Raw genomic sequence first — 27,102 nt, forward strand, 5'->3', positions numbered from 1 at the left:
ACCCAATTTTCCAATATACTTTTTGTATCAATTACTCTCGGTTTTCTATATCTATGCTTGCTGTCATTCCATAAAAAGCTTCTATCTTTATTTCAAGTGGATATAATCTGTCCATGGTGATGTCATGGACAAGCATGTGCACAAACCATTATTATCACACAGCTCTGATTACTCTCTGAGATAATAAAGAACCGTGCAGCTGCCTGTCCATCACATCACCATGGACAGATTTCTATGCAGTGGAAGCAAGGATAGAAGTTTTCTATAGAAGGTCAGCAAGCAGAGATCTAGAAACCCATGAGGAATTGATACAGATAGTACCGTATATACTCGAGTATAAGCCATTTTTATGCTGAAAATTTCATCAGGCCGGCGCCAGGACCGCAACTTGGAGATGGACCTGCCCCGAACATGAAGATAGAAGCGGAGTTGCCCGGGCCGTCAGAATGGTGAGTACTGAGTTTATTTTTTTTTACAGTACAGTAAACTACAGGGGGCTGGCAGGCTGTATAAAACAGAGGGCTGATAGGCTTTATATTATAGGGGGATGGCAGGCTGTATACTACAGGGAACTGGCTGTATACTACATGGGGGCTGGCAGGCTGTATATTACTCAGGGCTGGAAGGCTGTATATAACTGGGGGCTGGCTGTATACTACAGGGAACTGGCTGAAAATACTGCAGGGGGCTAGCAGGCTGTATACTACTGGGGGCTGGCTGGTATATTGTAATAATTTTTAATGTTTATAATGTAATAATGTATATTGATAACTTTTCCTTACACAAACAGGCAGAACTACATTCTGAAGGCAGAATGTAGAAAAAGCTGCAGGAAAGACTTAGCTTACAGTTTGCATAATTGCAGAAGTACATGCACCCATTGATATTTGTAGTTATATATCCAATATACATGTACACAAGAGACATTTCAGGACCTTTGAAGGTCCTCCAAAGGTTCTAAAACCACAGATTGAAAGCAGGTAGAAGGGATGCATTCTCATTCCCCAAGAAGCTTGATTTTAGTACCATATGTAGGAAGTGAATTCCAGAATTGTATTGGGCTATAATATTAATACAGCCCAGGGCCCATGGCAGTCTTTATCCTCCCCTGACCATCTGTCACAAAGGGGTTAAAAAACCTATTAAAAAGCATTGGAACTATTCAGATGTGTGACAAAGGCATTTTTAGAATCAACATGCCAGGGGCTATTGGAACCTGTCATATAAATATGACCTTCCTGATGATAGGTTTCCTACAAACAATGCAGAGCCATAAGCAGTCTTAAAAGCTTTATTAATAACTTGCTACCGTATTTTCAAAAAGTCTCCATTAGGTGATGCATTATAGCCCTATGTACAGTCTTATCTCAGTGTATAAGATATAGTGTTGCCTGTCATTAAATGCTGTCACTATCTATTGGAAATCTGACAGGCAATTATGACAGCTGTAGTGGCAGGGCAGACTTGAAAATTGAAATATATAACCTTTTTGACCAACGGTGTAAACGTATGGCTAGGCATTAATGCAACACATGACGCATTTATCATACATACATGCAGTCCATGCCAAGAATCAGCCATCTAATAGGATGTCTGTCAGTTAATCAACTGACACACAAACTTTGGAAAAATATTAAAACAAACTTTTAAAACAGCTTTAAGTTCCAAAATTTCCCTGAAAAAAAAAACATTTAAAAAAATGCTTCCTTTTTTTACTTCCTCCCAAAAACTGAATTAAACAATGATCAAAATGGCACATAGAAACAGTTCTGCTGTCATTTTAAAATGGAGTATCAAATTATGCAAATTATGAAGCTGTTCCAATCACCGTTGAAAGAAGAGTATAAAAGCTTACCTAAACATTTAGATACCATTAACCATCGCACATGAAAGGGTTAATAAAATGATACGTCAAATTGCAGTATGGGACTACTGTGTAGCTAGAGAATTCTGGAGCCTTGTTTCTGTTATGTAACACTGCAGCTTTTACATATTTTTACAGTATTTATTCTATACTGAAACTGTATTTTGGTTATAGTTTCTCGCATGGACAAATTACATTTTAGCTTTTGCCTTCTGTAAGCATGCGTCCCCTAAATGCACTGAAATGTACTTACTGACACTCTCTGAAGAATAATGAAGATTACAAGAATTTAAAATAAGACTTTGCAAAGGCCAGGAGAAAAAACAACTGAGTCATCCTAAATCATTAACTGAGCGGGAGCATTACTAATTGGGAAACATTTTGTTAATGGTCATTAAAATGCGCATTAAATTTTTCTTCAAACTACACAATATGCCCTGCATAATAAAGGAATAGAGAATAAGTACCATTCATGGATATATATTAAAAGAGGAAAATTTAAATACAAAATTGTTCCACATTTAACAAATCACTCAAGTAAATATATAACATACAGATAAAAAAGATTACATGTCACATCATGGTCATCTTAAAGTGGACCCGTTACATCTGCTGACACATAAGTTTTAGTATTGACTGTTTAAATGGAACCTGTAAGGACAATATGGGACAATAAACTACCCACCGGTTCTCATGGACCATAGCTTTAATATGTTAAATCTGCCCTATACCCCTAATATACCCCTCAAGAGAGAATAGGATAGGTAAAACATAAAGCCGTAAGTAAAGATGCTCCACATTATTATTCATTGGGAAATATGAGTTTTAAAGCTCTTTTACATGACTGGTCCTGGACTGGAAAGAACACAAAATAGAGTGGTCTACGTGAGAGGCTGCCGGTGCTTTGTAGAGGTTTGACTTCACAGTATTTAATAAATCAACAGTGCTGAGACAGAAGTTGAGAGTGATATCAAAGCAAGTGAAATAGAAAAACATACTTACAATTTACGTAAGTCCGGGTACTGGTAAAACGTATCAGGGCCAAGTTTCTTCAATAAGTTATGCTGCAATGACCTGAAAATGATAAATGTTTTTTTAAGTTTTCAAGCCACTCTTACTTCACAGTAACAATCAATTGTTGTGATTAGTTAAAGCTATAACAATAGTAGCTATATATATATATATATATATATATATATATATATATATATATATATACGCTGTGACAAATTGGTCATGCTCATATACATGCTACACAAGTCTTAAAATTCCCCACACCGAACGGATCTACTAAGGCTCCTGCCTTTTAGTAGATGCGGACGCAATCTCCGCCAGGTCAGGCCTGTTTAGACCAAGTCTTACCCGGTGGAGATTTCAGCCACAGTCTCTGCTCGTGGGCCATGGTGTTCACACCACTCACAGGGCGGAAAAGCCCCGAAACTAACAGGGAACAGGGGATTTTCATATCTTCTGCTCAAAAAAACGGGAAAGAAGGCATAATAAATCTCCAACAGTATCTATGCTGAAACACATTTTTGGTGTAAGCACTCTGTAGTCTGATAACAGTTTAATAACATCAGGGGTACAGTATTGGCAGAAATTTGTTAGCACTTACTTTGTATGGTAGCATTAAATTTATTAAAAGGAAGTCTGTCACCTCACAAATTAGTGAGGTAAATAAGCAACTAGGACAGCAATATGTAAGGTACCTTTTAAAGGAAATCTACCATTTATTTTATATATTGTGAACCAAACATACCTTGAGAATGCTGTAGCTACACTGATGCAGAATCATATATTGTTCAATCCCTGAACTGAGAGGTTTTGCTAAAAAAATTATAAAATTCAGGACCTTGGGAAAGCTGGGTGCAGACTCTCTTCTGTGCATAAAAGAGCTGCCTGAACTGTCCAGACAGGACAAATCAACCTGAGCTGGATGACTCATACACAGCAGCTGGGGGATGGTGCAGTGATTGATTACTTCTGCCTGTCAGGGACAACACAGAGATGAGTATTCTCGGCTTATGTTGGGCAGGACAAGGCTGGAGCAGTGCATAGTGAGGGTGTGGGCAGCCACAGGGGTGACAGAACCTCATTATCATAATTTTATGAATGTTTTTTCTGAAAAACCACTCAGTTCAGGGATTTAACAAGATATGATCCTACATCAGTGTCACTACAGTGTTCTCAAGGTATGTTTGCTTCATAAATCTTCAGTTTTAGTGAAAAAAAGTTTAATTGTCCTCCAGTGGCCAGGTCTGTGTGCTAGTGCAGCTGTTTTCCTCTTGTTATGTTTCTGATAAATACCTGGTTACGACCCTCTACACATGTATTAACATCTCATGTAGAAATAAAGTTCAGAAGGTTGAGATCAAGTGCTGGTGCATGCTCCTGCGCCAAGAAGCTCATATGCATAAATATAAAAATATAGTTTTCCCTAGCAGGGCAGTTTGCTGGGAAACAGAAACAGTATGCCTGGAAATAGATGAAGCAGCCTACACTATGCTGGTGGAACGTTCAAATCCATCTCACATTTTAAATATTGCCTGTAAAATGTATGGTTATCTCAAGAGCAGTGTGAGTGCTTACAGGACACTGTCTCTGGTATCACCAGGATGGGACAATATTTACTGTTGTGTCAGAGATACATTTTTTTTGAAGAAGAGGCAGAACATTCAAGATATCAGTATCACTAATTCATGTAATGTAATGTATTATACTGTTACACTGGCTCTTTCAGTTTTAGGTAAGAATGGTTATTTTTTAGCCTACTTGTGTTTTAGTCATTATGTGAATCTCTGGCTTACAAACATATGATCACTTTCAGATCATCCTTATTTTACTTAAACCGCACATATAATGGGAGGGATTTATAAACGCACTTGTGCCACAATTCTGGTGGTTTTGCACCAAAATTAACCACAGTTATCAAGGCTTTTAGACCTTTTTTGGGCACTTTTCCAACTTGGCCTTCAGAGAAATGGGAGTGGCCTTACGGGAAAGGGACGTGCCTTGCAGGAAATCGTCCGTGCACCTAAAATTCAGGCACACAGTTTAGACCAACTACAAGTAGGTCTAAAATAGGAAACTACATTCTTTTACTGCACCAGAATTCATCATCCCAGTGATAAAGACTAGTGTTTTCCAGCTAGAGACTGGCGGAACCTGAGACACTTTGTTAAATCCCCCCCAATGTTTCTGCAATTTATATACTTAGAATCATATTTGCATATTGTATAAACAATCTATAGACTTCTGAATTTAATCTTTATAAAATATAAACAGTTTGCATAAAAACAAAAATTTGTATATGAAATAGAATTGTATATTGTTTTTTTTGTTTGTATAAAGAGACTGTCATGCTTTACTCACAACATGGTCACATTGGAGGAGACAGAAGGGACACTCCGTAACTTGGCTCCATCACAGTCAAGTTCTAATCCACGGCACAAACACTGAGCTGGAACTTCCCCAAGTACTGGATAAAATGAAATAGAAAGAGATTGGCAGAGTTGCATAAAGGTCACCTAGCTATACTCCGCTCCCAAAGGACTTCACAAATAGTCTCTTCGACTTGTCACTAGCAACAAGGGCATTTTATGTGAAACAATGGTACAGTCTAGGTTGTTAAAGTATTGTACAGTAAAATCTGTTATTACTTACCAAATGTCTCAGAACTGTTCCAGGCATCATTTACTATAGAACCCTACATTTAATAGACCTTTTATTCGGAATGTGGTAAAGACTGTGGAAAAATTCAGTTTCCACAAATGAAGTTTGAAAAGTCTCATATCCAAAGTTTGTAAAAAAATTTGTGATGTTAAATGCTTTTCTGTAAAAAAAAGTGCTTAAGGAAGGATACCTAAGAAAAAAAAAAATTTTTTGGAAGCTTTTAGGGCACACAGGTCCCTTCATCAGGCTAGGTTGTGTAGAAAAACACAACATTTAAGTCATGTAGTTACACATCATTAAGATAAACTGAGGAAATAATACTAAAGTTTTTGTTACACAATGAAGGGCAATAGGGGTGATTGGCCATAAACCCAGGTGCAATACTAAATCCCTGTGTCAGTGATGAGAGGTTATCATCACCTCGAATTCCCAGATTTTTCTCTGTCTGACATTCTTGAAGTGATCTTTCAGATTAGATCTTTCATACTGTGCCTTATCCAGAGAAGTTTTTTTCCAAGTTTTTTTTTTTACAAGTGTCTCCATATTCTTGTCAATAGTTCCATGTGTGAATTCATCCTGAGGTTTTTGTTGAGTTTCCCCAATGTATATATTATTATTGGAACACCTTGTGCACAGTATCATATATACAACATTGGAAGATGTACAGGAGAATGGGACAGGTACTGTCCTGTTGTGGGTCTGGGATGTGAACTGTGCTTGATAACAGAACGTGAGCACAAGTCTTTCATTCTTTGTTGTTGCTGGGAAAGTTGTCCATCTCTGTTGGTATTGATAGGGGACTTCTGACCAGGAAACTTCTCATGTTTGGTGGTTGTTTGTAAGCAAGGAGAGGTTATTCTGGGAATATTTGCTGTCCTTCTATAGATATTGCTAGATGACCTGTGGGTGTACAGTATGATAGATTGAGGCTTAGATGGTATTATTCTTCATGTAAATGGTTATGTCTAGGAAATGTATTTTGGATTTTGAGAAGGTCCGTGTATATTTTATGGTTGGATGGAATTAATTGAAATTTCTGTGGAATGACAGATCATTTTCAGATCCTGACCAGATAATGAGCAAGTTGTCAATGTTGTAGAAGTGCTATAGGTTTAGTGGTGCAGCTTGTAAAAAACTCCTCCTCTAGTTTGGCCATGAACAGGTTGGCATAGTGAGGTGACATTCTGCTCCTCGTCACACATCTGAGTTGTAGGACTGGTTCTGTGACCATGTTGTTTTTCTTTAAAGGGTAACTGTAAAGGTTTTTTTTTCCACAAATCAATAGCTCTTGGTATGTAAAACGACTGCCTGTTATCTTTGTTACCTCTTTGCAGCAGTTTTTTGGCTGCTTCCTCTCCATGTGCTGATAAGCTCTGGAGATTGTGCTTTTTTATACTTTGTTTCTCAGTCAGTTTCATGGGAGGGTAGGAGCTTCTGCTCACTGTTCACAGAGGAGGAGGTCATGTGACAGTGAATGCAGCAGAGTTGGATGTGTCCAAGACTGTGCATACAGATGTCTTCTACATGGAATAGTGAGGTAAAAGGTCTCTCCTTTTCCCTATCAGTCTCTCCATCCCAGTCTGTGATTCTACAGAACTTTCTCTCTCTGTCTCTGCACCTCATGCTGCTCCCTTCCCCCACCTTGTCATGGACAGTATCAGCTCTGTGCAGATAAGCTATTAACTCTTAGTGCTTACACAGCACATACATAGACTGCATGTACTAATTATTTTTACCACTTATTACATGTTCCCTCTTCCATGTGATGGAAGCTGCCAGACTGTCGCCATATACATCCTCTATGTGCACTGTGCAGCGTACAGTGGATTTACTTGTGGAAAACTAAATGTATTTACTGCTAAATTACTTTGAGATAGAATACAAGGAACATGGGATCTGTTGGATAACTGGCCTCAGCTTGAGGGCATAGACTGACAGATATTAGTCTCCGCCCACTTCACCTCTGGTGAGAAAGATTTTTGTCAAACACTTTCAAAACAAAAAATGCCATAACTTTGGAAAGAAAAGGGCGAACAGCACAAATCATAACTGTAAAGTTATAGTGATTTTACCAAATTATTATATGTGATTCCCCCTTTTGAAACACTTTAAAACACCCAGCAATGCCATCTTCATGCTAGGTGTTTCCTTCACCGAATGTTTTAAAATATTCTTCAAATTGCGAGAGATAATTGGTCCCCCTGTCCTATGGATGAACATGCAAACGGTATGTTTGGGATCAGTGTTATGTGGTCAAACACAGTGCCAGTATTTGTTAATGATCATGGGGAGGTAGTAGACTTCCCAAAAAGGTTCAATTTAATGGGTAATGGCTAATGTGCCAGTGTGTAGTGCACCTGCCCCACTCCACAGCCTGGCCTACTCTGGGGCACCTTCCATCCTACTTGGTGTAGAGGTGGAGTAAAGTTACAAATGTGATTTATTCAAGGCTTTTATGCTAGGACAAGCCTTTATAAACTCCCCATCTGTGTTTTGATATCTAATATACACAATATTTACCTGATTGACTACATTAATAATGAACAGCTTTATTATAGTTTTTAATTTTTCCCACTGCCAAGGGTATAGAAGGTTTATATAACAACATTTCCTAAAGAGTTCTGGATAATTACACCACAAATTATTGTTCATGTAACGTCTGTGTAAATAGTCGGACACTTTTCTTCTTGTCATTCTACTGTTCGTAATTATTGCGGTTAGGTTTTACTTTTTAATGTCACTGCAGAGGGAACACTAATATGTTATTTTCCAAATGACCAAAGAATTATGTAAAATGTTATATAAATTACACAGTGTAAGTGAAAACAAAGATTTGTTGGAGGCGTTATTGTGCTCTTTCTTGGTTACAATCCCTACATGTCTGTTACAAATAATGTTCATGGATTCGTTCTCTCCATGCTGTTTTCAGTGTACTGTACTTAATTGCACTTTTGTCATTATTAATGGACATTTACAAGAACATTCTGTTCACAGTGCTCTTAACAAATGTTACAGTTTTCTGTCGCTGTAAGAAGAGAACATAAGTAACAATCTCCTTCTATGTATTTATCACAGATATCAAGATAATGAAATTAAAATCTATTCAATACAAAACTATGTTCTAAAATTGACACCCAGAATCAGATTTTATCAGGAAGTGACAATAGGGACATATGAGAAAATATCAGATGATTACATTGGATCATTGCCAGATAACAGAAACCTATTTGTCCCTGAAGATGCTTCTGAATAAAGCTGCCTTGATATTCTCCTCCACATAGTTTTAACCTGTCATAAGGATGTTTGCATTTTAAAGCATGCATGACGCTTTTTATTTTATGTGGTGTGTTTCGATTTGTGCCTCTTTTGGTATTAAATTGGGAGAATTATGGGGTGGGTGGGGAGAAACATAATCATAAAAGTTGCCCAAGAATGCCATCTCTGTGGTGTAATTTGATAAAAACAACACTAAAATATCACAACCAAAGCTCTAGGGTTGCGAAAACATTCATAATGCATTTCCTTATTTGAAACGTTTCAGTCACAAACTTTAGCCCCTTAAGGACGCAGCCTGTTTGCAGGTTAAGGCTCGCAACTTTTTTTTGAAATTTGACCTGCGTCTCTTTATATGGTTATAACTTTTGAACACTGTTACTTATCAAAGCGATTCTGATATTGTTTTTTCCCCACATGTTGTACTTCATTTTAGTGGTAAATTTTGGCTGATACGTTTTGCGTTTATTTACAAAAAAAAGAAAAAAATGATGAATTTTTAGAAAAATTTGCCATTTTCGAAATTCAAAACCACCGCGTTTTCAGGCAGATAGATTTAACACCTAAATAACTTGCAGAATAACATTTCCCATTTGTCTACTTTACATTTTCATAATTTTTGAAATGTTTGGATAATTTATTTTGACGTCACGCGGCCTACAAATCGAATAGCGATTTTCCGTATTTTCGGAATTGACTATTTTGGGGATAAATACTGTTTGAAATCAAATTTTACATATTTAGCAACAAAACCCCCCATGTAACCAGGCCATTTTCAAATCTGCACTCCTCAAACTATCAGAAACAGCATTTACAAAGATTGTTAACCCCTTGAGATCTTCATAGTAATTGAATCAAAATGGCGGTGAAATTTAGAATGGTCAAATTTTGTCGGTTATACGTTCATCTAACCCTAAAATTTACACATTTCCAAAAGATAAAAAGTGAAAACTCACCATAAAATTTGTTCTACAATTTCTCCTGAGTGCAGCGACCCCCCACATGTGGACATTACTTGTGTTATGGGGGCACAGCAAGGCGCAGAAGGGAAGGAGCACCCTGCAGCTGCCAGGATTTTAGTTTTCTGGTTGCCCCCTTTTGAAGGCTATAACATTTTCGCTTTTCCGTTATTTGGGCCATGTGACAGCATTTTTTTTGCGGGACGAGATGCTTTTTCCAGTGTTACCATTTTGGGGTTGGTATCACCTATTGTTGAAAATTTTGGAACTTTTTTTGAGGTCATGAGTAGAAAAGCATCAATTCTGTACTGGATTTTTTACTTTTTTTTTTTTTTTTTGTGTTCACCGTATAGACTAATAATCATGTTATCTTTATTCTATGGGTCGATACGATTACGGGGATACCAGACATGAATATTTTTTCCTATGTTTTACTAAATTTGCCAAATAAAACCCTAATGTGGGGAAAAATCTATCATTTTTGCATCGCCGTCTTCCAAGTGGCATAACATTGTTACGTTTTTGGCTACAGAGCTGGTTGATGGCTTGTTTTTTGCGGGACATGTTGTTCTTTGCAACAATATCATTCTGGAGTACATATGTTTTGTTGATCACTTTTTATTGCATTTTTAGTGGGATATAATAGGTAAAAATCATAATTTTTGGCGGGTTTTTAACGTTTTTTTTTTACGGCGTTCATCATATGGGTTCAATAGTTATTTAGTTTTATTCTATGGATTATTATGGACGCGATGATACTATATATGTGGGGTTTGTGTTATGATTTAGACTTTTTTGAGTGTTATATGTCTCTTTATATGTTTTGGGGCTTATGGGCATTTTTAGTGATTTATAAAGTAATTTTTTATTGAAAAACATTTTTTTTTTACATTTTTTACATGATCCACCATGGGATATGAACAAGCAATCATCTGATTGCTTGTTCTTGATAATACTCTGCAATACTAATGTATTGCAGGGTATTATCAGTGCCAGCCTATGCAGATGCATAGGCTGACACTTTGCCTTTAAGATGACGTCACAGACGCCATCTTAAAGGTAAACCCTCCAGGCTTCTCTGGGGTCCCGATCGGACCCCAGAGGTGCCAAAACAGCAATCGGCCCCCCCGAAAACGGTGCGGGGGGGCCGATTGTGATGTAAAGACCCCCAGAAGGCATGTTAAATGCCGCGGTCGCGTTGACCGCGGCATTTAACGGGTTAAACACCCGCGATCGGAGCCCACTCCGACCGCGGGTGTTAGCCGGGGATGTCAACGGTAGATTACCGTTGAAATCCCGCGGCTAACGATGCCGGTTCGGCTGCTATACAGCGCTGAACCGGCATCGTCTCTGCGCAGTAGCTGTACTGCGCTGAGCGCTATTCGCGGGACTCAGCGCAGTACAGCTACGGCGCAGAGCGCTAAGGGGTTAGAAGTTTATTGATATCAAGGGCATATTGATATTTATGCCAAAAAGTTACATTTTTGTCTAATTTGACCATTGTTCCTTTTTCTATATACTTGCTGTGTCCCTACAAACTACAAGTGTTATGGCTTGTTCGCAAAACTGTCAGCTTCTGTGTTTGGAGGAAAGCTAACATTGTACATCAGCCTGAACACAGTATCGCCACCATGAAGCATGGAGGTAGTATCACGGAGTGTGGATGCTTTTCTTAGTAGGGACCCGGAAGTTGGTCAGAGTTGATGTAAAGTTGGATACAGCTAAATGCAGGACAATTCTGTAAATCCTGTTATAGACATAAAAAAACTTGAGACCAGGGGCATAATTACAGTGATAGCAACTGCTATGGGGCCCCACAGTGTCAAGGGTCCCCATAATCCAATCTGTGGAGGATGTGCACCATTATATACATATTATGCTGCTCATTGTACAGAATATTATGTATATAACATATGTGATGTACATGTATACAGTATATGGTGTGTTTAATCTTTATTATACAGTATGTGTGCATATATGCTGTACATTTGTATATGGCACTGTATGTGTGTATATGCTCTATATGTGCGCAAGTGAATAAATGTGTAATTGTCACTCGCATGTGTGAGTATACAAATATGTTTATCTTTTAAGTGGCAAAGAGGGCCCTATTCAGAAGTCTGCTGTGGGCCGTGCCTCTCCTAGTTAAACCCCTGCTTGAGATTGGGGTGTAGGTTCACCTTCCAGAAGGCCAACAACCCTAAACATAAAGCCAAAGTTACAAATGGAATGGTTTAAATTAAAACCTATTCAGGTGTTATAAAGGCCCAGTAAAACCCATACTAACTCCCATTAGGAATCTGCATCCCAAGTTGCAAATTGCATTTCACAAATGCTCTCCGATCAATCTGACTAGCTAGAGCTATGCTGCAAAGATGAAGGCACAAAATTCCAGCCACTAGATGTGCAAAGCTGGAAAAAATATATCCCACCATACTTGCAGCTGTCATGGCAGCTGAAGGTGGTTGATAATGTCTTGATTCAAAGAAGGCTGCATACATGTCCATGCCTCCCTTTTTTAACTTACGAAACCATAAACTTTTACAAAGTATAAATTAAATGCATCTAAGTTTGTGACTGTAAGTGAATAAAAATGAGAAAAAGTATTTCCACAACTTAAACCACAATCACTAATAGTTCATGAAGTACAGGCAGTCCCCTACTAAGAACACCCATCTTACAGACGACCCCTAGTTACAATCGGCCCTCTGGATGTTGGTAATTTAGTGTACTTTAGCCCCAGTCTAGAATAATCAGCTGTATTAGTCAAAGGTGTCTGCAATTAAGCTTTTTTTTTGTTAATTCTGGTTCTTAGGACAACCCAACATTTTTTAAATTCAATTGTCACAGAGACTTAAAAAATTCCAGCCTGGGTTACAATTCTAAAATATACAGTTCCAACTTACGTACAAACTCAATTTAAGAACAAACCTACAGAACCTATCTTGTACATCACCTAGGGACATCCCTTGTAGCAACAAAGTGGTATGCTGTATAAGAGATGCATACAGGCATTTGCTTATTGTTGGTTGCGAGTTATCAATCCCACCTGGGCCAATTTTGTTCCTAGGAGCATTCGTGTCCAATAAGTAATCTGTTCTGTTATCTCAATATGCAGTAGTTTTTATTTATTAGTATTCAATAAATCATCTTATGCATTCACACACTTTCTCATCTCTCTATGTAGACTGATTTTATGCATAAACTACAAAATGCTGTTAAAAGGAGAACATAAGCTTTAAATGGAACGTATGCTCTTTGTTGTCTTGCTAGCTGTCCATCAAAACAAACATACTGCTTATCACTGTGAGCTTTACTGTTCTATTGTATTTGATGCATTGACAGTACTTGGATGTTATAATGTATTCCAAAACTGAAGCTAAGGCATTATTAATAATTCAACTATTTCAGAAACATACCGATACTCGTCATCAAGCATTCCTTTCACACACCCACACCTAGTGGAACAAATCAATATTTTGGGGAAATCAAAGTTTTATCTCATATTTATTTTAAAGGGCTCTATTTTGTATTTAGACATAACACAACAGTGTGATAGGATACGAAAGTCTAATAGCATTCCACCAGTGAAAAAAATCCCTAAAATAATATTTATCTCACACATATTGTGGAGTTCCTTGATTTAGATGTGAGATGTTCAATCCCAACAGTCAAATACATCACAATATTGGGGAAACAGTAGAATTTAATATTTGCTCTCCCTTTCTTTTAGTTGCCACCTCTCTTAAAGACATATGTGTGCAAAAGCATTGATTCAGACTTTTTATAAATGATTTAATTTTTTTTTAATAATTATATTTTAATATATCATGTATTTTGGGATGTGAAGATATCTATTATTTTAAGATTATCTTTGTTTATTATCTTGTGTATTCCAGGGAAAGGGGGGTAATTTGCATTGTTTTAAAGACAAACCTACCATCAGAAATCTACCTTCTAATATAGATCTGATGGTAGGATCCTAGTGACATTCTAAACCCTAAACTGTATTTCCCTAATCCTATGTAGGGGATTGCACACTGATTCAGGGGCACTTTGAATTGTATTCCTAGCACCCACTGTTACCGAGATATGAGTACCATTCTAAGACCATTCAATGTACCGGATCATCAGAGAGGAGGTGCTATAGCAGGGACCTAAGGAAAATCTTCTCTGACACCATCCGCCACTGATTGGACTGTCTCAGAAAAGATTAGCATACACACACGCCCCCACCCCTGCTGCAGCACCTCCTCTCTAACGATCGGGTACATTGAATGGTCACAGAATGGCGCTCATATCTCATTAACGGTGGAGGCCAGGAATATAATTCAAAGTGCACTGAATTAGTGTGCAAGCCCCACATTCTCGGATGTTAGATTTAAAAAGTTGTGGGTGGTGAAAGGTCCTCTTTAAAACAACCAATTTCCTTCTTACCTTAAATCAGACACCCTTTTTCAAGTATGTTAAGCATTGTATGGTACGGTAAGTATGTTACCAAGTGCTGGTAGTAGTACTACTTACAAATAATCACAAAATAATGTGTTATTTTAAAAAGTTGCTTTGATAAGGTTATGGAAATTGGCATATAGAAATGACTAAAACAGATTTCTCACCAACATAATCTGCATAATGTATTATTGTGTAGTGCTTAAAAAGGCAAAGAACATCAACAATGACCTATTATTCTCAGCCCAGTCGTGTACTCTTATTAGCAGTGCAGCATCTTAAATTGGAGACCTGAATCTTTCTCATTTTAACAGAGAATCTTAGCAGGGAACAATACAATTCAAACTGTTTTGTCCTAATGAGTAGAACTTTTTCTATAAGTAGCTCGAACCATTATCAGCAAAACATGGCTTTATACTTTTTTGTAAGTTAAGTATTAGAGTCATATATTACAATGTCCATATTAGTAATAATAGTTTTTCTAAAACAGAAAAACAAAGAAAGACAATAGCGTACATGCATCTGGTTTCTTTCCTGATTTTTCTCTAGTCATATGTATCTTAGATTTTGTTGCATCTAGCATTTGGGGAGTGAACTACTTAGTGAATTTGCAACCCTTTTTTTACATTGCAAAGAACCACAGTTTTGTTGTTACTCTGGTTAGGGCTGGAGTGTTTGGTGGACTCTTAAAAAAAAAAGATCTGGAATCAGGTTATAACTATGACAAAACTGCAGAAAAACTGACCATGGTGAACATTGAAGGAAGGTTTTCTTTTATAAGAAGAAAAAGAAACAATAAAAATAAATGGCTCAAAAATGACATGACAGTTAACTGAGGTGTAGTGAGTCCGATTTTTTAGACCAACCGTATTATGGATGTGTTTCAACCTTTACATTAGAGCTGTTACTCACAGACAGCATTAACCCAAACTTTAGGTACCTTATCACTATATTCCAGTGTTGCCACATTTTTGCATTAGCAGCAGCATGAAAACATGGCTGTTTTTACTGTCTTTAAAATATCACTTGTCTGAAGCATTCAACACTTGCTTTGAGAGTTTTGCAATCAGAGTTCACTTGAACTGACAATTTATTGTCAATACTCAACTGTACTTGTTTTCCAAAGGTGATGAGGCCCTAAGGCAGTGATGGCGAACCTTTGATAGTCCGGGTGCCCAAACTGCAACCCAAAACCTGCTTATTTATTGCAAAGTGCCAATGCGGCAATTCAGGCTGTAACTTTTTCCCTTCTTCTTAAGGTCCTGAGAACCCCAATATTGCTGAAAGCAAAAGGGGAAATTTTGGAGCTTCTCTTGGGAGCCCCCTGAGTGAGGATTTTTATGGGGCCCAAAGCAAGAGGTCCAATGATAATCTGACCCTGTTCACAACTTCTCTCTCTTCCTGCAGTCTTAGGTAGACCAGGATACCCCCACAGATCACTAGAATGGGCGTCCACTTAGATGGCCGGAGCAGCCGTCGTGGATGACCGGGCTGCTCCGGTCAACTCTATAGAGTTGACAGAGATTACCAAGTATGGCGCTCATCAATGTCTGTCAGCTTCACAGACCATGCGCATACATTGGACCCCCCGTTTTTGTGATCCATGGGGTTTCATCACGGAGGCCTTTAATGCCTGTCTTGTTAGGCTGTTGCCCCAGAGTTGAGTGCCCACTGAGAGCAGTCTGAGTGCCACCTCTGGCACCCGTGCCATAGGTTCGCCACCACTGCCCTAAGGTGATAGAGCATTATTAGCTATGGCACATCTCGAGGCTCCTGTGCACCATAAATGGTCGGAAATACTAACATTCAGTGACTTACTTTTGGCATGTCTTTAGTCAAATTTTGGCACATTTTCTTTCATAGTTTAGGAACACACACATAATTAAATAAACCATAATCTGTTTAATCAGTTTTACACTAGAGCACTGGTTTGACACTAGCCCCAAGCTAGGGAGCTATGTAATAAAAGAAGTAATTCAGGATCTGTGTTAGGCAAAACAATGTATAATACTTTCCTATTGTTTCTCTAAATAAAACAAAAATATAAAAAGGTTTGCAGGCTGATTTCTCCACCATACTGTCCCAAAATGTTAACAGAAGCACAAGACAATAGATGTCTGAACATAAACTACTTCCAGTTATTTTCGGTATAATTAAATGCCCACTTACAGCACTCTGCCTCCTTCATCTCCGAATCATAGATATTGACACCAAACTTCTCGTACTGCTTCTCAAAGTGCTTGTCAAGCTGCTGAGACCACCCATTGTTGTCTCCTAGAAATATTGGAAAAGCAAGAACAACTGTGATAAGAATCTTACAGGATAAATGAGAACAAGGAAAGAAGTTAGTATGAAAAATTATCTCTGGTAAACAGTCATGATCTATCTGTTGTACCCCGTCGTACTTCGAGCAGCCGGTTGCACTAAACATAGGGCCCTAACATTTAAAAGTGATACTTCTCCCTGTTCCTCTTGTGTCTGGTTTCCCAATGGTCTTTACTGTTTGGTGTCTTCACATACATGAGAAAGGCATGCTCGAGATAAAAGCACGCAGAATTTACTCCCTATCAGCAGAGTGTTGGTGAATGAAGACATGACTGACTTTCTCCAGGAGTCCTAGCAGCATTAATACAGCTTTTAACATGAAACTATTTAATCAAATTTTAGAGATTACAATAGCTTCAAACTGAATGTCTTTACCTTAATTTCCTTTTAGTTTTACTTCTGGCTTTTACTGAAAAAAATTGTGCGGCTGGACAAAGCTATAACCTTTTTGTAGCATGATTGCAATTTGCACTTATCGAGAGGAGAAGTATTACAATATAGTTTTAAGGGAAAAAAGTACTTAGAAGCACAATAAGTAAAAAAATAGAAAAATGTTTAACCGAAAGCATACCAAATGCAATAAAAAATATCTTCATATAATTTTTGTCCCCATAACTTAAACTGAAAATGATAAAATAAGATGAGTGTATAAAAAGGTTTAATGTAGCTTTGGCAATGCAAACCTGAAAACTTAATTCTGAAATAAGCAAATAAGAAAAGGTTAAACCAATGTACAATAAACATATCTTCCTTGTTTTGATTGATTGTCGGTTTTGCCACTTTTGCTGTATGTCAACAGAAATCATTTTTTTGCTATTTTAGGACAACAATTTCATTTACTTATTTAATTATTCTCATTTTACCAGCATCCAGACACCTTGTAAAGGGGAGTCTGGAAATGAACCCTACTGGAATTACATTTACAATGAGCAGCATTTCATCAATCTTACATGTCATGAGTATCACCAGTCTCATTTCATGATTGTCTTTAAAGTCGACATATACATATACTCATGTCCATAACAAGAAATTCATCTCCTTGACCCCTGAACCTGTCACATAGTGAAATATGAGGCAGATCACATTTGTCTGTTTTTGTTATGTTGCTGTATATAAATAGTTTTCATTATCTATGGTGGAAAATGTTTTTGTCCAGATGCTGCCATCAGCAGGTAATGGAAATCATAATTATTTAGGTTATTATGTATTTTGTAGCAAAATTAGAATGATTTATGTCAAAAATATGTTAAGCTACAGCTTAAAGGGACACTACACACGGAAATGCAGAAACAAACAAAAAAAAACAGACAATTTTCTTCTTGACGTTTCATGTTTTATACTGTCTTTCAAAAATCAAAGCATTTTTTAAAATTTGGTACAGAGCCCTGAGAAAAATGTGGAAAACAAAGTCATGCTCTTTACTTATGAGTTTTGTTTTTTATTGCTTTCACTGTGCAGCCAAAATAAAATTGGGGCACATGTATCTTAAAGGAAACTAATAGCAATACTACCGCTGACAGCTCAATACCGCAACTCGGGATGAGGTACAAGGGCAAGTGTGATCGCGGTAGGATCTTCCAGAAATCTACCATCAAAATCAAACATTAAAAAACCAGGGTTACTTACTCATAGATCCAGGCACTGTGACTGTGGTAATCTTCTTATATTTGTTATCCATGGCCTCCTTCCTTCTAAAATCTACTCCTAAAATTATGCTAATAAGCCTGAAGGGCCACAGGGGCAGTTCCCAGAACCCCTCCATGCTGCAGATTCACAGGCTGTTACAGTGTGCAAGGAGCAATTTACCCTCATATTTCCTATGCCCTCAGGGGTTTAAGACCGGCTTCAATACCAACAAACAATTGGCAGACCTAGCATCCTCTTATAGACTCCTAGCTGCCAGTATAGTGAGCTGTAAAGCAGTGTAGAGAATTGTAGCTAACAACCTTGGCTGTGATTTATTGTTGTTATATATGCTTCTATAATTGGGCCTTCTTAATTTTTCCGCCAACCAGTTGAAGAAAATTCAGGCACTCACTATAATCTTGCCTGGATTTTCCTGGAGAGTCATTGCAGCCAATGTAACAGGACTTGTCCCTGCCTGGCAACAAACGTTGGTCAATTCCTCAGCGGTTGGCAAAGGCTTGTGGGTAGGCAAAAACACAACCTGATTATTTTTATGTCTTGAAATGAAAAACCATTGGCTCAATGACTTATTACTTAGTTGACTACTGGCGTCTTACATCTTTGCAAGTTATAGTTGGTAGACATATTAGACTACAAATACTTACCTACGCTCCTCTTGATGTTGATGCCGGTGGTGTCCTTCTATAAGCTTGACATGCCAGGATCACCTAAAAAAGAAACTTATATTAAGCAGCCCAGAACGAGCATGGGACAAGATGTTGGAGAAGGAGGTGATGTCACGCAGGAGGCGTGCATAATTAGCAGCTCGGAGCACCAAACATCTTGTTACTGTAAAGTTTAGAGAAGGACCCTGCCTCAATCAGCATCAAGAGGAGCATAGGTAAGTATTTGAAGTTTAACACGTCTACTAGCTAGTGGTAGATTTCCTTTAATAATAGGAAGCACCTAAGGGGATTTGAAAGTGCCGGTAGTCCCTCACCACTTGCTCCTTCTGCTGTTTCTATAATACTCTGCTCTACTGCATTTCACTTTCAATTTAATTTTTGTTTAAATTGTAAACATTTCCTACATCAAAGATTATATACTCAGACACAGTGCCCAGACTGTTCTGATACAATTTAAGACTGAGAACATGTGGTGTTTTGCCTTAGGATACAGAGTCATATGCTACATTTACTTTTATATTTTCAGAATAGGAGCAGATTCAATGTTGTGTCTATTAAATATCCCCCAAGCACAAAGGAGGACAGCCAGATTAATATGTCTTAAATGGTTTATTATTTGTATGTCTTTATGACAACCATATGTGATAGTTTTTGTATCCAAAACAACGAAGATGCTCACATGTCAAGTTTGCAATACATGCAAATAGCTTAGGTAAAAAATGTGTTTGCTAATAATTATACCAGCCATTGCCCCCATAAACATACACATTCGGCTTCTTTGCTGGAATCTACTGGGAGAGGGGACAAAGTAGTTGCCAGACACAGAAGAATGTAAAATTATTCAATTTTTTCCATATAAAGAATATGCTGTTAAGGCAGAGTTAGGAGAACCCTATAAAAAATAGACATCTGTCATGAAAACGACACTCAATGATAAAATCACGCTTCTTCTATACACTAATTTTTCGCTGCAACCACTTTTTGATTATAGCCTGCAGAATGCCTACACCAGCAACTTACATATACACCCAGTTACACATTCTTCTAAGTACTGTACAGTTAAAAAAATACACAAAATTAAAATTGCATTGTGACCAATAAAAATCCAGACTTTATTCCAAAAGATTACCGTTAAGCCATGTTACCCTGTGAGTGTGTGTGTGCTAGCAGTAGCTTGTGTTCTGCTTTAAGACATGTGTGTCAAGGTGAACTGTACAGTAACGTACATTTTTGCTAAGCACAAGGTAGAAAACCAGCTCACCGGTTTTTCACAGACTGGAAAAGCAGTTGGAAAAGGCAGGACTCAGGCACAGAGAGATGTAGGCCGCGCCGCTTCAGTGATCAGCAGCAGAGAAATATGTGTAAAAAAAAATTGCTCTCCAGTGTGGCCAACAAAAATTCAGACTTTATACCAAAAGTTTAAAGTTTGTGCAGATGAAATATGGTAGAGCTGGCAATAATTTCGGATGGCTGTTCATGTAAAGATATTCACAAAACATATAAAGATAAAAGGGCCAAGGGACGGACCTACAAATCCTCACACCAAGGAAGAGGTGTGGGGGACAGGCACAATGAACAGCAACAAACAGGAAATTAAAAGTACAAAAATCCATAAATAGTTGCTCAAAACTGAAAAATAATATATATAATATGTATATATATATATACATTATCCGAAATCTTGAGGTGGAGAATAAGTTCCAACAAAACGTTGTTGCTAAGATGATACATCATATATGATAGAATATAATATTACAGACTACAGACTATCTAAACGTAGATACAATATTCATACACTAACCAAAGCTAAAAATCTAGTACAGACGGTCCCCTACTTAAGAACACCCGACGTACAGACGACCCCTAGTTACAAACAGATCTCTGGATGTTGGTAATTTACTGTACTTAAGCCTTAGGCTACAATAAACAGCTATAACAGTTATCAAAGATGTCTGCAATTTAAGATTTATTGTTAATCCTGGTTCTCATGACAATCCAACATTTAAAAATCCATTGTTACAGAGACCAAAAAAAATTTGACTCGGGTTACAATGATAAAGTATACAGTTCCGACTTACATACAAATTCAATTTAAAAACGAACCTACAGAATCTATCTTGTACGTAACACGGGGACTGTCTGTATATCCTGAGAAGATTACTCAAAAATAGAAATAGGGTTAATGCTTGTGCCCAGACTGGGGTTGTATTTAGTAAAACATATAGTTATGATTATGTGGAGATTGTCTCCATTATTAAGAATCATCTTTTCTTTCTGAAATTAAAGATCCTTATGTCAGCAACATCTTAGATCAGCAATGTGTCTTTGTTTCCACACAAGGCATTACTGTTTGTAGCTCGTTTGTAGCTAACGTTTTTATCGGAAGTAAAAATTGTGGACCCACCTGGTCAAATGTGGCCATAGTTGTTGCAATTTTTGCCAATATATTTTTAAAGAATGTGTTTTATTCTTCTTACAGCAGTAATCAATCTTGTTCTATTTATACATATTTGAACTATAATACAAGTCACGTCATCTATTTGATTTGTTATGAAAAGTGTATGTTGGATGTACTATTTGGAAGTTCAAACATGGATGGTGTCTTATTCTCATGAAAAACTCATTTCTAGCTTACCACCATGAAGGTCTTAGCAGTTGATAGGTTAAAGTCCCTAAAGTGAGCTGGTTTCCTATTTTGTGCTTTGCATTTTTGTATGTTACTGTACATTTCACCTGGACACACATGTCTTAAAGCAGAACGCAAGCTACTGCTAGCACACACACTCTCACAGGGCAACACGGCTCAACAGAAATTGACCTCATACCAAAGATTTAGGACTGTATAGAGCAACACACAGCAAACATATTAAATGACTGTTTACTATGCAAAGGCACAATGCTTGCAGGTTAGAAAAAAATTATGAAATAAATAGACATATGTAAAAGCAAAACTGTTAAATAAAATGAAGAAAAACAGACCTCTTACTAATTAGATTGGCAGAGAGATCCCTGTAAGAGAACCAATGAAATCCTGGGCAGCTCTGCAAAGTGGACTGACTTTCTCTGGAGTCTGACCCTGAGTGGTTGCTGGTATGCTATTTTTGAATATCTACCTAATTCCAATCCTTTATCATGTGAGATGGGCATGGCAATACATGCATCAAGGTTGGGGACATATTTGCTAATAATATCATGTCTTCTCCCAGTGGTCTCCTACCAAACACCATTACGATATGTTAGGCCAATTGTCTAATACCTACCTATTTTGTTGGCGTTCTGACTCCAAAACCCCCCTAAAAGTATTGTAAGGCCCCAATTGTAGATTCATAAGCAAGGAGTTGAAATCTACAAAGTATTATGAGGCTTTCATGTATCCTAAGAAACCATTTTAAACTTGTTCAACTTGTGTGACTTTTGGGCACTGATATTGTCCCATTCTTGCGCCTAATAAGTTGCAAAACAGAGCATCATAAACCTAGGCTTACTTTTGCGCCTACTATTTGGGACTTCAGATACATTGCAATGATTAAGTAGGCCAACTTCAGGAAACTTGAAAAAGTGGCAGCAGAAAAACTATGATACATGTGCCACAATGGGTCAGTTGAAACAGTAGTTGACAGATGGATGCAATTTGTCAATTAAAAATAGATAGATGGATCCAAAACGTAAGCCAAATGGAAGTATATCAGCAAAGAAAACTGGACAATAAGGTGGGCAAGTTGCCTAGGGATTTTAGACAGTTTAGGCACTTTTCCAACTAGTATGGCAAAAGGGATGTGGGAAAATTTTTGTACAATTTTCTGAACTAGACCATAATAGATGGTGCAGTTTATGACTAGACATTCTTAAACTGCACTAGATTTATCATTATGAAAGAATATCTAGTTGTACACTGCACCATCTATCATGGTCTTGTTCATATCAGAAAAGGGTGCCATAAACCTGTCTAACTAACTGTGCACTGCTTTCCCTTGACAGTCTTTTGATAAATCTCCTCCTATAAGCGGGAGCTGGATATGTCAGCCCCTGCATTCAATTTAAAGAAACTAAGAGGCAGAAATCACAGGATGCAATCAGGGTCAGGAGAGATCACATGACCCACCAGAGAAGCTGGAAATTGCGCAGAATTGCTTACATTACAAAAGCAAAGTGTCTTTCATGTCATTCGTTTGTCCCAGTTTAACTTTTTGCTTGGAAAACCCCTTTAAATGTTTAATGTTTTAACTAGAACAGTCCTGTCCAGTTCAGTCCAGCAACTAATAAATACAAGTGCCCCGTCCTGCCAGCCGGAGTGGCCACATACCTGGTCCAGTCCATTGGAGTGACACCCCCACATCTACACACAAGTTAATGTAAATGAAAGAATACAATTTCATGATGGCAGCCTTTGTCTTTTGTCAATTCTAGTGATATAAGCTTTTTCTTGTGTAATGAATATAATTGGGTGAAACTTCAGTAGTTCCGAACAACACTGAAGGGATGTGGACCCTGACATAATCTGGGCACTAGAAGATATATGCTGTATTCTTGTACTTATCTCTAGAAGAACATGGTGTTCTTAACGCAAACAAGCTCCTGATATCATATGCCCCAGGGCTTCTCCATAGATAAGAGCTTGGAGTGATTTCCTGTATATGTGGAGACAGCCCATTGTGATGTCAGCTCTAACAATTCTTTTTTCAGTAAAATATAATTAGAGCTCCTGAAGCCAAGTGTGTGAATGTCACAGATTATGTATTAAAGATGATTAACAGGAGGTCAAACCAATAATTGGTTATTCACGCCCAGTTATCTGAGCTGATGTGAGATTCGCCATGGAGACAACCATGAATTTGGAACACATTATTTAGTTATATTTTATCACTTTTTGAATGACATGAACATTGAAACTGTAAAAATGTTGAAGGGAACTTACAGCCATGAAATGCAATCTGATCTATGGGCAGCATGGGAACATGTTGTATATAGTGACCTATCAGTAAACAGTATGTTATAGAGCAGACAGAGCAGGTTAGATTCCACAAAGTGCCCTGTTGTCAGACAGCACGTAATAGAGCAGGAGGAGTGGAGCAGATTATAAATAGTGGTCTGTCTCTCTTGAGCTCTTTCACACGAGGGAAAAGATTCTGTAAAATATAATATTAATATTTAAGGGGTTTGAAGTCCATTGGCCCCTAGTCCCCATGACAAGAGTGAGTGGCTCTTAATGCCAAAATGTGAAGGAGTTTTTATGAAAAAATGCTGAGCTCTTCCTGCTCAATGGTTTGCTGTTAGAAGATTGGACTGTATTTTCATGGTGATGTTTCTTTAATTTCCCATTTCTTGGATAGAATTGAATAGTAAAAGATAAAGTGTGCTAGCATGTGACCTAGAGGAACATTCTGTTATCAGTTGGGGCCTGCGTTGAATTGTGCCGGCTGATTTAATCAAATAATTAGAAGTTTGTGTCATTTGCAGGTGCTGTATCATTCTTACTTTTCTCTTTCTGCATTCTCTGAATACTCCAGTATAAATGTAACACAGATTTAGCAGGGTTGACTCCATAGGCTCATCACATCTTGATACATATGTGAAAGTACTTGTTTAGACCATAACATTTGGTTGATAGTGTCTGATGGGTTCTGTTTGCCTGTGCTCATTAAAGAGGTTTGCGGATGAAAGAAAGTTCTCAAATTTTAACCCCCTAGTGATGTATCTACAATAAAAAGATTTTTTACCCCTTGACTTTACAATTTTACTTTGTTTTATTGCTGTTTTAGCTCCTATCACTCAGTCAGTGTAAAATTCCAGGGTGTGGACGGGGACTCTCTAAGCAGACACATTATGATCCATCTAGTTCATCTAGTTTATTTACACTTTCATTTAGCTTCTGAACATTCACTAGTATCTGACACATAGAAATAGAGAGATGAAACAGATCAGAGATGAAAGGTGATGAGATCCATAAGATGCATATAACTCACAATAACACTCTCAGCTCTCTTGCTAGCTCAGCTATCTGTGTGTGAGCTGGTCTAGGAAGCGATGCAGAGATACTGCAGTGTGAGACAGGAGAATCTATTCATGAGAAGAATCTGTCCTGCCCAACCCTAAGCCGGGGCAACTGAAATTGTGTTTACCAGAACTAATAGAGACAGGTTGGAATTATATCTGTGCAATGTTGTATTTTAGTTAATAACAGCAAATTAGAGATTCTGTTATTTTGTTATCCTGAGTATATTTAACCCCTTCACGCTCCGTGACGGATATATCCGCCATGGAGCTGTGAAGGTTGTATGAAGAAGGCTCACGGACTGAGCCTTCTTCATACAGAGATGGGCTTTGCTGCATATCGCAGCAAAGACCCATCGCTATCACCCGCGGTCGGTGCTGGCACCGATCGCGGGTGTTAACCTTTTCTTTGCCGCCGGCAAAGTCGCCGGCAGCACTTTAAATTTGGCGGCGCATGGGCGCCGCCATCTTACCTCCGATCGCCGCTCCCCCGAACGTCATCGGGGGGCGGCGATCGGTTGCCATGGTAGCCTCGGGTCTTCGTTTGACCCGAGGATACATGGCTTCTGCACATGCATTACAATGAGCCTGTGGCTCATTGTAATGTATAGTGAGCAGAAATGCCATGTACTGCGATACAGTAGTATTGCAGTATATGGCAGGAGCGATCAGACCATCTAGGGTTAATGTACCCTAGAGGGTCTAAGAAATAGTGGGGAAAAAAAGAAAAAAAAAGTTTAAAAAATGTAAAAAAATAATAAAATATTAAAAGTTCAAATCACCCCCCTTTCCCTAGAACTGATATAAAATATAATAAAAAGTAAAAATCACAGACACATTAGGTATCGCCGCGTCCCAAAATGCCTGATCCATCAAAATATAAAAACGGTAATTGACGGCGGTGACCTCCGGAACGGCAAATGGCACCCAAATGTCCAAAACGCAACTTTTACACCTTTTTAGGTGACATAAAAAATGTAATAAAAAATGATCAAAATGTCGCTCAGTCCTCAAAATGGTAGCAATGAGAACGTCGGCTCATTTCGCAAAAAATCACTCCTCACACAGCTCCGTGCGCCAAAGTATGAAAAAGTTATTCGCGTCAGAAGATGACAAAAATTTTTTTTTCTTTTTTGTACATATTCGTTTAATTTTTGAAAATGTATTAAAACGCAATAAAACCTGTATAAATTTGGTATCACCGCGATTGTACCAAACCAAAGAATAAAGTAGACGTGTTACTTGGAGCGCAGAGTGAAAGTCGTAAAAACTGAGCCCACAAGAACATGACGCACATGCAGTTTTTTTCAATTTCTCCACATTTGGAATTTTTTTGCGGCTTCCCACTACATGGCATGGAATAATAAATAACATCATGGGAAAGTAACATTTTTTACGCACAAAATAAGCCCTCAAACAGCTCTATACACGGAAAAATGAAAAAGTTATGGATTTTTGAAGATGGAGAGCGAGAAATTAGCGAAAATACCCTGCGTCCTTAAGGGGTTAAGAATCTTGTTTCCATGGGAGTACCCCTTTAAGTCTACAGATTGGGGATAAGTTATTATACACTAGCACATCTTGCTCCAGCCTGTGAATAAAAATCTGCCCCTCCACCATGCCAGATATATCAGGAGGCTAACGTATCTAATGTATCTGGAAACTGGCTGCACTGGCATACATTTCTACATCAGGCCCCTGGCAGACGCTCTTCTTACCCCCCTATGCTTATTTGCTGTAGACGTGTCTTGAAGGAAGAAATAAATTGCTGGTAGTGCACTAATAGACTAAGAAAACTGGTGCGCAAGCCCTGATAAATGCCTCCCCACTGTGCCCAACACACACTTTACAGCAGAGGGTCTGCCGAGAACCCCAACACAAGTGTCAAAAAAGCCGAGATCAGGAAACAGCTAGTTTCTTGTGGTTTTATGCTGAGTTTGTGCTGCAGTAGAGGGGCATTGCAGAGGTTAATTTCTGCATCAGAAACTGCAGCAAAAAATAGTCATTCTGATGATTATGAATCTGCAGCATTGCTAGCTGTTTGTTAGGAGTCTGAAGCCAAGGGGATTATGCAGGCAGTTCCTTTCCATGTAATCTTGCTTTTACTAGTCCTCTGGTGCAACCATTTTGATCAGAGGAGGTTGCACCAGTGGTTGAAGGTGAACCACTGGTAAGAGATTATAGTCGAGAGGGTGCTCGAGGGCACTATTGTAGTAACTTCTGTATCGTCAGAGGAGACAAAACCTCAGCGTATAGC

The 27,102-nt window shown here is 38.1% G+C and overlaps 1 protein-coding gene across 1 annotated transcript in view; it reads right to left on the reverse strand.

Moving 5' to 3' along the window:
- Positions 1 to 27,102, reverse strand: part of RXFP1 (relaxin family peptide receptor 1) — a 150,904-nt gene that overhangs the window by 42,362 nt on the left and 81,440 nt on the right. Inside the window, exons 3-5 of the mRNA XM_072120607.1 lie at positions 16,387 to 16,491; positions 5,237 to 5,342; positions 2,867 to 2,938 (exon numbers count right to left, since the gene is read on the reverse strand). Of these exons, the coding sequence (XP_071976708.1) occupies positions 2,867 to 2,938; positions 5,237 to 5,342; positions 16,387 to 16,491 (283 nt within the window). The remainder of the gene's footprint in view (positions 1 to 2,866; positions 2,939 to 5,236; positions 5,343 to 16,386; positions 16,492 to 27,102) is intronic.

The sequence above is a fragment of the Engystomops pustulosus genome, chromosome 1, assembly GCF_040894005.1.
Source record: "Engystomops pustulosus chromosome 1, aEngPut4.maternal, whole genome shotgun sequence".
NCBI lineage: Eukaryota > Metazoa > Chordata > Amphibia > Anura > Leptodactylidae > Engystomops > Engystomops pustulosus.